This window comes from Aethalodelphis obliquidens, unplaced genomic scaffold, assembly GCF_003676395.1.
Source record: "Aethalodelphis obliquidens isolate GAN/ISIS:26980383/991018 unplaced genomic scaffold, ASM367639v1 scaffold10, whole genome shotgun sequence".
Classification (NCBI taxonomy): domain Eukaryota; kingdom Metazoa; phylum Chordata; class Mammalia; order Artiodactyla; family Delphinidae; genus Aethalodelphis; species Aethalodelphis obliquidens.
Genome location: NW_020837954.1, coordinates 270836 through 283636, shown reverse-complemented (window position 1 = coordinate 283636; position 12801 = coordinate 270836). Strand labels below are relative to the sequence as shown.

Sequence of the window (12801 nt, the reverse complement as noted above, 5' to 3'; positions counted from 1 at the left end):
GGCCTCTCACTGTTGCGGCCTCTCCCGGAGCACAGGCTCTGGACGCGCAGGTCCAGCGACCATGGCTCACGGGCCCAGCCGCCCTGCGGCATGTGGGATCTTCCTGGACTGGGGCACAAACCTGTGTCCCCTGCATTGGCAGGCGGACTCTCAACCACTGCGCCACCAGGGAAGCCCTCTGGATCTTTCTTAATACCCACCGGCTGTGTTGTGATGGTGCCTGTCCATGGGCCTGACACCTGGGTGCCCAGTGTAGCATGCTGCAAGAGTGGATTTTGAGTACTGTGGCACAGGGTGAGCGATATCCTAGCATCTTCTGCTGCCTCTAGCTCAGCATCTTTACGGGGTGGGTTTATTTTCTGTGCTCTTTTGTGGGGCCGGGGGCCATTTGCCACACCACTGTACGTGGTCTGTTCCCTGCCATTCTTTGCAGTGGCTGGAAGCCTGGCCCTCAACACCTCCTGCCCACACATTTCCTGCCCCCTATCACATGGAAACCATCTCCTGTGTTTTCTTCTTTTAGCAGCCAGTACCTTTGGCCTCTTTGATCACATCCTTTCATCTTAGGCTTCAAAACACTTTTGTTATGATGGTTGAACATACTTGGGGCGGTCAGAGAGGCCTGCTCTCTGGTTTCGGAGGCTCAGTGAACTAGCACTGGTGGTTACCAGGGGCTGGGGAGCTCGTGTACAAACTCAGTGTGACTGTGTCCTCCCATCTTGGCTTGCGGCTCTGGGCTTCTAAAGTTTGAGTGCTGTATAACTTTCTAACTACAGTTAATTTTAAAAAATTTAGCACATATTAAAAATGGCTTTTTCTTGCACGAGGAAACAACACTTTACAGAACAAGGATCTTAGACAAGGGAATGAGAAAAAAAGAGGAGGACTTCTGAGGAACTACAGAAAATATTTTATTTGCTTAGTTTCAATTAATAGGTGGGTTCAAGCTTACGCAAAACTTCTGTCAATGAGATGAAAAAGAGGTGTATCTTCAAGACCCTAGATAGGCAGCCTGGTGCTGCCGAAAGCACTTTGCTTGCCCTGAAGGTGTTGATTCAAGGACCTGTTCTGCCACTTACAGTCTGTTGACCTTCTGTGGACCTTTTGTTTTGACTCTAAAATTTAGCCAATAATTAGGCACCCAGGCACCGTGGGATTACCAAAGATAAGACACAACCTTGGTCCAGGAATGAGTAGCTACCACTGAGCACCTACCATATGTGTGGCATGGTATTAAGTGTCCTCCTGTTATTTATGTTTCCCTATAATCCCATGAGGAGGGAGGTGGTGTTCTCCTCTTCCAGATGAGGAAATGGAAGCTCAGACTGTAGTGTTAGGGTTTGAATCTTATTTCTGTCTGATTCCAAAGCATTTGGATTAGGCTTTGAGTGAGATAAATAATATAACAAGCATGGGGATAATAATACTTCACACTGTTGTTCCAACAAAAACGTAAGTGAAAGTACCTTGTTAATGCAACTGCTCTACAAATGTACCCTCGGAGCAGTTGTCAGAAACACGGAGAACTGTCCACACATAGTGCTTTTCTCCCTCAGCTGCACGTCCAGTTTTACTGGCTTTCAGCTGAAGGACTGTGGTGGCCAACATCAGGTCTTCCTCTTTCTCTGGAGAGAGATACCCTGAGGGACTCCCTGGATGTCCCTAGAAACATCCCTAGGGTCTGCTATTCAGATCTGCTCTGCCTTTTTTCATCCCAGGGATGAACAACTTTGTTTTAAACTTTTTATTTCACACACACACACACACACACACACACACACAAACACACACATCAAGACATAAACTCGCAGATACCCAACATTCAGCTTCAACAATCATCGACGTTTTATTTATTTATTAAAAATTTATTTATTTTATTTATTTTTGGCTGCATTGTGTCTTCGTTGCTGCCCGCGGGCTTTTCTCTAGTTGTGGTAAGCGGGGCTCACCACATTGCGGTGGCTTCTCTTGTTGCGGAGCACGGGCTCTAGGCACGTGGGCTTCAGTAGCTGTGGCACTCGGGCTCAGTAGTTGTGGCTCTCGGGCTCTGGAGCACAGCCTCAGTAGTTGTGGTGCATAGGGCGGCATGTGGGATCTTCCCAGACCAGGGCTCGAACCCATGTCCCCTGCATTGGCAGGCGGATTCTTAACCACTGTGCCACCAGGGAAGCCCTCATTGACGTTTTACCCCATCTACTTTCAGGGTGTTAATAAGAGATATCTGGTGGGGAAGCGCCTCCTTTCTATTACTCCATCATTTAGTTAAAAAATATTTGTGCTCCTGCTCTGCCAGGCACTGGCCGTGCAGAGGTGATCAGAACAGACAAGGCACCTCCCTTTCTGAGCCTGACATTCGAGTTGGGAAGAGAGCCAAATTAGCACACAAATAGAATCGTGTTGTTATGAAGTAGAGTGAAGGGCATAAACTGTACGAAGTGATCATGAGTGGAGATGGGGAGGAAGCTGCTCAGACACAGTGGTCAGGAAAGGCCTCTCTAAGCAGGAGACATTTAGGCTGAAATCTGACAGCTGAGTAAGAATCAGCCATCCGACCGGCTGGCCGGAGTGTATCTAGGTATTACTTTACTAACTCTTGTTGCCATATGATTGAGTAGTGGAGTTTGCTTGTGCAGAAAATATTGCCTCAGGAGATGACTAACATCAACATTTACTGAGGGAGTGTCTCCTAAGTGTACCGACCTCTGTTTTGCCATTCTTCTCTAATCCTAAAGAGTGATCAAGGAGGGGCAAGAGTCATGGAAGAGGGAAGGGACATGCAGGCAGAATATAAGACACCGGTCTTGGGAGGGGGTCCTGAGACTTCGTCTTTTCCTGCTCTTTCCTCTGTGATGGCTGCATCTGGAACCACCTGGGACTTGGGTGTCCACAGGGCTTGGTGGAAAGCCTGGGGACCGAGTCTAGTGCTGATGTGGGCCTCGTTCACCACGATGGCAAGTGAGCCACTTCACCTCTTTCCCCATTTGTGAAAGGGGGAGATCATACTCTGCCTACTGCTTAGCTTTCCTGTGAAGGTCAAAGCCAGATCATGTTTGCTTTGGTGTTGCACAGATACATGTTATTCTTCATAAAGATTCCAGATAAGGATGTCGCCCCCCCACCCCCGCCCCCGTCCCTTGGTAATCACTGGAATGATTTGGGCCAGCAAGAAGCAAGGATGCCCTAGAGTTTGCTAAAAATAGTGTCTTGCTGTCTCCACTGGAAAGAAGACCTGTTTCATGTTAACCCAGTTTCTTCCCATCAAGGCTGGAAGCATGAAATAGAGACCAGTTGCTGACCACTCTCTGAACCACAGTCCTTCATCTCCTTAAACTCTCTGAAGTCCTGCCAGCCTTGTCTCACACTTATATGTTCTTCCTTTAATGGTTTCTTTTTTTCTCCTTGGCTGAATTTTGTGTGGGCGGTTCAGGGAGAGGATAGACAAGCACCCTTTCTGCGTCTCAGTGGGATTTTTAAAAGAACTTGAAAATGGCAGGTCTCTCTCCTCTGGATCCTATTGCCTCCGTAATGGGAGTGTGCCCGCATTTCCAAAGCAAACAGGGAGAATGGGCTGACCTTTTCCCAGAGATGGTGAAACCCCCCTGGAATGATGGAGTGTGTTCTGGCCTGGGACGATGGCTGCCCAGAGAAACTGTCTGCCGGAGGGTGGTCTGCCTTCATTCCTTCAGACCTTAGGTTCAGCCAGGGCTCAAGGGGGCCCTTTTGAAGGCAGAGAGGCCCCCAGAGGGTGAGAGGGGCGATAAGAAGCGGGAGTGTTCGGTGATGTTGCAATGAGAGGAGTCTGGGCCGCCTGGGGTGCTCTGGGGCCAGGAGTGTTGGCTTTTGTCAGAAAATTGGCTACAGCCTTGCCAGTGCCTCCCAGTTCTGCAATTTCCCTTCCATCAAGCTCTCCCGGAAGCTGGAAGCCTTGGAGGGAGCAAGAAAATGCACATGACGGTGTAACCAGAAGCTCCTGGGCCCATATAGTGAGGGGAGAAGTGGCCATCCGCTGGTGGGGCTGGGAGGCCTAGGCTCACCTGGGCACTGGCCTAGTGAAGAAGCAGCCCCACTTTCATCTCAGCGTGGTGGTCCAGTTTGATCCAGCTCAACTCGCAGGACCTCTTCACCTTTCTGGGCGTTCCCTTATGTTTGCATTTCAGCTTACTAAGCTGAAACTGCGTGTGTGTGTGTGTGTGTGTGTGTGTGTGTGTGTGTGTGTGTGTGTGTTAATGGGAACAGTACTTCCCTGAGACAGTTGGAGTCATTCTGCCATGTGTATACACCTGTGTGCCCGAATCAAGAGGCAGAACATCCACCCCCGGAAGCTTCCCTCGTGCCCCTTTCCAGGGAGTCCTTCTACCCCAGAGTCGTCCACTGCTCCCACTGCCACCGCTGGTGATTAGTTTTGCCTGTTCTTGAGCTTCGTCTGTGCGGAGTCGTGTATTTTGTACAGAGGCTGAATCCCCAGGGCCTGGCCTGTGTCTGGCACTTGGCAGGTATGCACTGTGAGAGGTGCCTTGGTTCTTAAACTGCCCTGTGCGAGAGCACTGACCCCACTGGGAAACTGAGGCTGTGGGCGGTTAGAGTGGTGGATCCCGGCCGCCAGCCCAGGCTCCCTGCTGAGGAATCCAGAGGGCTCTCCAGTATCCCGGGGGCTCCCCCCGCCCCTCCCGGGGGACTCCTTTCTAGTGCTGTGGATGAGGGAGCCTGGTGATCCTGGGCAGGTAGTGCCCCCTGCTGTCTGCCCGGCCAGACCCTAAACCCTCTCTCCTCCAAGGGATGTGACAGGATCATGGGGGCCGGAGCCCGACGCAGTGATGGGCAAAGGGCAGGGGCTCGGCTCCTGGAGTGAAGTCTTCTGTCCTTTTATTTTCCTCTGAAAAGTGGTTTTCCTAAGCACTGGGGGCTTTCCTTCCTTAGAATAAGCAGAAAAGGAGAAGAGGCCTCTTTGGTGGAGTACTGCTGCCCCCAGGTGGGTGGCCAGGGACACTACCACAGAGCAGGACGTCCAAGCACCGCCGTTCTTCGGGTCTCAGGTTCTGGTTCTCCTTCTGCGGCTCCCCATCTCCTGGCCTCCTGAATCCTGGTCTCCTTGGCCTCTGGGAGGCAGATGTCCATCACGGCCATCACCCTCCACTTCAGCGCTGACCTGGAGCGGGGACCAGCCCCAGCTGTGTGTAGGGGAGCGGATGCGACCCCACTCCTCCCGGGGACGGTGGGCCGGACATAGCCTAGAGGGCCTGTCCCGTATTAAGAAAGGGTGTGATCGGGTGAGATCAAGCTTTGATCTTAGGGCTGGGTTGGTGGGGGGTGGGAGAGGCGAGGCGGGGCTGCTTCTCACAGTGGGGTGTGCAGCACCTCCCCGGCCTGCTGTGGGCGTGGGTGCCGTTGCCAGGGCCCCGCCAGCCCCTCCCAGCTCGCCCACTGCCTTCCTGTCGCACCTGCGGTCGTGGTGGTGTAACGGCCCAGCCCTCCGGGCCCCGGCGGCACGTGGCCTAGGGTGATGCTATCTGTAACTCAGAATTTTAAACTCCTTTTTCCAGAGGATGTGGCTTCTGCGGGAGAGCTTCAAACGGTGCCCCCATTTGCCCCTCGCGGCAGCCATGACGTCATGGAAATGGGAGGGGCCGCCCCAAGCCCCCAGAACATCTGCACGGAAGTGGTAGACTTTTTTCCACTTCCTGTCCTACTTCTGGCTACAGACTCAATGTCTGACCTGCTTATTAATTTCAAAATATAGCTCTCCGTGTGATAGAGGAAACCTTACGCATGTGTGTGTCTGGGTTAAACTATGCCTGAATCGCAGGTGGCCTTACACAGAGGCAGGGCACTGGCCGCCGCAGTCTCCTGGCTCATCAGTGTATTTAGAGTGACGGCACTGGGTCTGCACACGGCTTGCTCCCCTTCCCCAGACCCACCCATCAGTCAGAAGATTTTTTTCCCTACACATTGCTCCCGGAGGTAGATTGGAGAAGGAGTTTTAAGATAGGACGCTGGAGGAAGTGAGGTGGGTGGTAATGGGGCCTTCAGCCCTGGACCTTGGTATGGTGCCTCAGTGACTGGAGGGCTGACGCCTGGAAGCCCTGTGTGCTTTCCCAGAGTAACCATCCTCTAGGCTCTGTTGGATGAGTGCCCGCCTGGGGCTGCACTGGCCAAGGGACCATCACTCAGGTTTTGCTTTTCCTGGTAGTTATTTTATTTTCTAAATTTATTTTATTTAGTTAGTTTTGGCTGCGTTGGGTCTTCCTTGCTGCACACCTACTCTTTGTTGCGGTGCGTGGGCTTCTCATTGCAGTGACTTCTCTTGTTTGTGGAGCATGGGCTCTAGGCATGCGGGCTTCAGTAGTTGTGGCTCGCTGGCTCAGTAGTTGTGGCTCGTGGGCTCTAGAGCGCAGGCTCAGTAGTTGTGGCGCACAGGCTTAGTTGCTCCGCGGCATGAGGGATCTTTCCAGACCAGGGCTCGAACCCGTGTCGCCTGCATTGGCAGGCAGATTCTTAACCACTGTGCCACCAGGGAAGCCCCTTCCTGATAGTTCTTGACAGGTTGGTTACTCTTAGCTCTTGGCTAAATTGTGAAATAGTGGCTCACCCGGCCACCTCGTCTATTAATCCCCACTTTCTTTTTTCTTATGCTCCCCCCACACCCCTACACACATATACAACTTGGCTCCTTCCCCAGTGCCTGATGGTACTAATCATTTATTTGTTCACTTGCTGCTTAAGTGTATATTAAGCATTGGTTGTGTGCCAGGCACTGTGCGAGTTGTCGCAGACACACGGATGAACAAGATACATTTTCCATCCCAAGGAGCGCATAGTTGAATGGATTTTTTTGCTGAGATGTTACCTGATAACTGAGGTGATATCTGTTAAAGGCTTTATATGTGACCCCAGGGAAGTTGGATTCTATGGCAAACCAAGAGGATAAACAATCCTTTGAGGCTCAGATGGCTGCCTCTCCAATGGTGGGTCAGGGCAGAGGGGTCGCTCTGGTGGAGCTGAAGACCCCACCCAAGTGTTCCTGAAGCACATACTGGCTTAGCCTGCTCTTCTCTTGACTGGACTGTGATTTCAGTTGTGTTCAAAAGGAAGGTCTCTGGGTGAAGTGTCAGAGAGTGTTCTAGAATCTTAGGCCTGGGGTCATGAGAAGTCATTTGGTCCATTCTTCTGCCTCCAGGGTTGGCCTGTGCTTAAAGCCTTTTGGAGCAGTAGGGCCTCTGTCCAGAGAAATGTGTTCTACAGCTAGCCTTGGTGACACACTCCCCCCTGGGATGGCATGGCCTTCCCTCCTTGAGGCTGGCCCCTGCTCATGGGGACTAGGGTTCTTCAGGGCTGGGCAAGTCTCAGGGACTTGATGACCACGTCTCCAGGTTTCCTCAGCAGCCTCTTCCCTCCACGCTGAACAATGCCGGGTCCCTTACTGCACCGAGGGGTCTGCTACAGTGGCCCTCAGCCCAGCGCTAACCCTCCCGGTGGGCGTAGGCACCCTTCCCCAGGCCCCCTCACAAAGGCCACTTTAATCCCCTCTGATACCCCCGGTGGGGCCTGGGCCAGACATGAGAACAGAGTGGACACAGGTGAGTGGACTCTGCACCACCCTCACACACCTGCTTGCTCCTGCTCTGCCCCTGGCTTGGCCCCAGTTGGCTTTAGGCTTAACAGCCTCAGACTTGAGAGAAAGTTCTTGCTGGGATTGAGGAGCCCCTGGTTTGAGATGGAAACTGCTCAGGGGTGGTGCTGACCCTGCTTTCCAGATGGCTTCTTACCTGACTGAGACCTTGTCACCCTCAGCTTGGGCTGGGCCTGGAAGGAGCAGGTCTTGCTCCCTCCCGTGGGTCTGGGAGGATCCCTAGCTGCTGCTGCCACACCCCCTCATAGGTCCTCGGATAGCTTTAGGGGTCCAGTGACCAAGGGGCTCTGCCACCTGAGGGCCCTGCGCTGGTGCGACCCTACGTGCTCCCTTGGCCTCCTTCAGCCTCCTGTGAGGTTCTTGGAGGGGCCTTTCTTTGGCCCCTTCACTGCCTTCCAGGATCCCTGCTCTTGTCCCCTGCCCTAAGCCCCATGTCCCCTTTATCCTCAGCATCTTTGCAGCCAATGGTCGGGGCAGACCTGTCTCCCCAGATACCTACACATCCCTTGCCTGGATCTTTTGTGTACAGACCAAAGTGAACTACTATTTTAGGAGGAGGAACAAAAAGACAGACTAATTTGCCTGGGAGTTTTTCACAGTTGATAAAGGCTTGCTCTTTTAAGCCCCCACCCCCACAGGGGCATTTTCATTTAATATGGGGAAGCGAATGCTTTAATTAAAAGAAATTCCCAGTGGTGGAATCTCTAGCACTGTGTTAGACTGAGGAGGAGGCAGTTTTGAGTTCCCCACGGTGGTGCCTGTCCTCCTGTGTGTGAGAGCGACCTGCTCTGATGGGATTTCCTCTGAGACCTTTCGCTCTGGTGATCTTTAAAGGCACTTGTATTTAGGCTGCACACGAGGCCGCTCAGAGAGAACTGGGGTTCCTGTGACTACCCTCGGGAGGGCTCCAGAGATGGACATGGTTTTTATTTCTATAGAAGCCAGAGAATCAGAGATGCAGGGAGTTGGGGCAGCCTCCAGTCCTACGTGACATAGGTTTTATAGGTTTTACAGGTGGTGGCCCTGGAGCTCACAGAGGGGAGGGACATGCCTAGGATGCCTGTCGAGCTGGTGGCTCCGTCCCTGTGATAAGAAGCAGGCCTGGATTGTAGCTGGAAGGATTTGCATGTTTCTGGCTTGTGGTCAGAGACACACAGGTGAACTGTACAGGTATTTGAGGATGGGACCCTCCACCCCCCCTCCCCTACTGCCCTGGGAATGGTTAAGCACTGGACTTCGGTCTTGATCGTGGTAATTGTGAAGTGGATGGCTGAGTGGTCTCTGAGGGGTGTTCCCATCAGCGTCCGTGACCCCAGGAAAGATGCTCAGGCAGCAGGAGGCTCAGGAGAACCCCAGGGGCCCCAGGGGATCCCGTCACCTGTGCTCTAGGTGAGGGCTTGAGACGTCTACTCTCCTTGGCTGAGTCCCTGGGCTTGCGGGGAGAGAGCTCATCTCTGCTTTGCTCATTCTCACATCCAGGGTGGTGGGAGTAGAAAGTGTGGCTAGGGTCAAAATCTTCTACCCGCTTCCCCCCTCCTAGACTGGGCACTCCAACGGGCTGGGCCTTGGGTTGGGACCCAGGCAGTGGAATGGTGGGTGGTTCCCAGCCATGAATTTGTAGGTCAATGCACTGTTTCAACGGGAATCCAGTCTGAAAGGAAAGGCAAAGGAAATGTTGCTTCAGGGCAGGAGACAGTGGGTGGCCTTTTGGGGACACTTGCTGTATGGTCCCTGTCTGCCAAATTTCAACTCCAGGTCATTACCACCCATGTACATGGGCCTCCTGCTACGGGTGGCCCCGTGGAAGAGCAGGGACCCGAGCTTTTCAGCGGGTTCACCTGGCCCCCAGTACAGCCTTCTAAGTGGAATTTTTTAGAGGTTTTTCCATGAAGAGGTGGACTGAAGGAGCTTGTTGAGTCAGGCTCCCCGAACGTCATCATGGACAAACGCCTTGGTTTCTTTCTGCCCAGCTAGTGATCCACAGCAGGCCGAAGACGATCCCGACCAAATCCAATCAAACAGGAGCACAGCCTCTGCTCTTCCACATTGCTTTTAATGAAGCCATGGCAGCAGAATAGACAACGTGGCTCAGATACACAAGCAGAGCAGGGCCTAGATCATGAGAGAATCTCCCCCACATCTTGGGGAAAAGGGTGATATGTATTTCTCTATGAACACTGTGTAAAAAATATAAACAGCACACAACATCTCCAGGAGCTAGAGCCCAAGAGAACGCACTGGGATCCATCCTTCAGTGGGACATCAGAGGCAGTCTCGGGGAGGGGCGGGGCAGGGAGGGAGTTTCCCCACAGCCAGGAGAGGCTGCAGCGGCCTCCGTCTTTGCTGAGAATGCCAGGCAGTAACAGGCAGCAGTGAGGGAGCAGAGGGGGTGGCAGCAGTGCTGGGCAGCTCTTCAGCGTCTTGATCACGAATATCTGGTAGGACCCAGTTGGTGGTATTGCCAGTGGGGCCAGAGAGGTGGAGGGAGCCTTCTTGTCCACGGGGGCAGAGAGTGCACCTCTCTGCTTGAAGAGTAGAGGAGGGGCGACAAGGAACAAGGGGAGAGGGAGCACGGGGCTCTCACGTTCTTGGAGACCTGGGAGGAGAAAGAACAGAAGTCAGGCTGCATACTGAGGAGATGCAGGACAGTTAGGGATGTGATGGGGATGCCTCTGTTTGTAGAGTTCTAGGAGCAAATGGGTCCCGGCTTCAGTAGTTGTGGCACGCGGCCTCAGTAGTTGTGGCGCATGGGCTTAGTTGCTCCGCGGCATGTGGGATCTTCCTGGACCACGGCTTGAACCCGTGTCCCCTGCATTGGCAGGCAGATTCTTAACCACTGTGCCAGCAGGGAAGCCCCCCGGGTTCTTTTTGATGGGATGCTCTTGTCAGTGGGATGACCTGGGGTACTGGGGGCGAAGGGCCTGGAGACTCTAGCCAGGATTAGGGTGGATAATGAATACAATACCTTCTCACCATATTGGGGTCAGAGGGCCCGAGGAAAGGAATTGGGGGCCGCCCTTTTAGGATTTGCAGTGAAAGGGATATGATAGAAGGTGTGGGTATGAATGAGTCTGGGTCCTAAGTTTCTCCTAAGTTTCCCTCATTAGCTGTGTGGCCCTTGATATTACTTGGTCTCAGTTTCTTCATTTCCAAAATGAGGAGAATAACAACTGTTCCTCATACTTTGTAGGGGAGACATGGCTCAAGCGAGGTGACTCATGTCACCTGAGGAGGGTACCATGTTTATCAAGTGTTTTGGGCCATTGCTATTAACAAGGAGAACTCCTAACAGGAAAGAAAAAGGAGGAGTCTGGTGGGCCCAGACTTAGGACCTAAAAGCAAGAGCCTGGGGGAGGGTAGCTTTGGGGACCCACCCCCAGACCCCCAGACCCCACCGCCTGGCTGAGATGCCGGCTCACCTCAGCTGGACCACAGCCGCAGCGTCATGAGCAGGTTGTACCCGACCACTTTCAGGAGGAGAACGCGGAAGCCGATCACTGACAAGTTTTGGAAGTTTAGGTTCATATCTGCAAAACCAAGGGGCCACAGCGGTCATGGGCACAGGTCTGCACAGCCCCCGTGACACCGAAAGCAGGGTGGGGAGTGGGGCGCGCTTCGGCCCCTGGATCTGCCTCTCCCTTTGAGCTTTGGTGCACATCCCCTCATACACATATTTGTACATCCTTCCAGGGTCAACAGCATTTCATTTCCAAAGGGAAACACTGACTGCATTTACTCTTTGTTTTATTTCTGAGCCCCGCCGTGGATGGGGATGGTGGGTGCTCAGAACTTATCACACGCAGCCCCCTGGGTCTGGGCCCCTTAGTGAGAATCTAGCGGCTGAACCACAAGACGGATGACTCAGTACAAATGGCTCAAATGGTAATGAATATGGGCCCAGGGTGGGTGGTGAGGAGGGGTGAGGATCTTTGAGAGACAAGGTCACGGCCTACAAGAGTTCTGCTGTTCTTCTCGAAAGAAGGCAAAAGCCCCTGGCTATGGAGGGAAAATGTCTTCGCGGTGACCTGGTTAGTCTAGGGCTACACAAAAGCTGGTCAGAGATTTCACACCTGGGCCACCCAGAAGCTCTCTTGAGCTGTGCTGACAGTGGAGCTATTGAAAGGAATACAGAGGCCTAGGAGTGAATCACTGGTCTAGCAAAACTAGACTCATCCTCAAAGTACATAGAGTAGAAAAGAAAATTAGAGATGGTGAGAGGAATCCAGGGATTTAAGAATGTCCCCAGGCAGCTCTAACAAGGGCTCGGACTGCCGTTCTTGTTTCTCAGAACTTCGTTCCTAGATCCACACATTCCTTCTCGTCACCTCTATCCCGTCCCAGTAATTGTGGGTTCATCGCCTCCACAAACCTGTGTGAAGCCAGGATAGACCCCTCCCTTACCTGTTTCAAAGCTTTTCTCTGCTATCTTGGCATCACAGGGAATTCCTAAAAGGAACAAACAAAGACATTTTTCTTAGAGTCCCGAGCGTGCTGACTCTCCCACCCCAGAAGTTGGGCTGCTGAATGTCTCCAGCCTCTCCATTCTTCCTTGTGCAGAGATCTGAGAGAACCTGTCCCATATGGGCACCTGCTGGGATGAGCCACTGACCCCTGAAGGACCAACACCCTGGCTTCTGGGCACCATTTTATTCACTTAATGAACACTGGTTGTGCTAAACGCATGTTACATGACACAAGGCCCTAAGGAGCTGTTAGACCCTGCCCTTGGGCGAGTTCCAGTCTGGAGTCTGGTAGAGGAAGTAAGACAGACACAGTGACAAGTGCCATGAGGGGTATAGATGCTTTCATGTGTTCCACAAAGTTTTGACCCCTGCATCCCAAATTTGTTTGTTTGTTTCCTCTGACTCAGTAAACAGCATTACCATTGACACAGCTGCTCAGAAATAAAATCCAGCCACCTTCCTTGATGCCCTCTTTTCCTTCTCATCCCTGCATGGTTCTGCCTTTGGATCCCAAATAGTGTTGGGCATGGGCATTTAACTCCCCTGGCCTCCATCATCTCTCTGCTGCAAGGGCTTCTTTTCTGCTTCTACTCTTGGCTCCTACAATCCATTTTCCACTCAGCAGTCAGAGTGATTTTTAAAAAAAGTAAATTGGATGTCATTCCCCTGTTTATAGCCAATCAAAAGCTTCTCATTGTACCTAGAACAGTG

The 12801-nt window shown here is 52.6% G+C and overlaps 1 protein-coding gene and 1 gene segment (V, D, J or C); one reads left to right on the top strand and one right to left on the bottom strand.

Moving 5' to 3' along the window:
- The window catches only part of DAD1 (defender against cell death 1), a 55310-nt gene that overhangs the window by 22645 nt on the left and 19864 nt on the right, over positions 1-12801 (top strand). The window lies entirely within an intron of this gene.
- The window catches only part of LOC113622549 (T-cell receptor alpha chain C region-like), a 50637-nt gene continuing 47497 nt past the window's right edge, over positions 9662-12801 (bottom strand). Inside the window, 3 exon segments of the C gene segment in view lie at positions 9662-10223; positions 11047-11154; positions 12029-12073. Of these exon segments, the coding sequence occupies positions 11048-11154; positions 12029-12073 (152 nt within the window).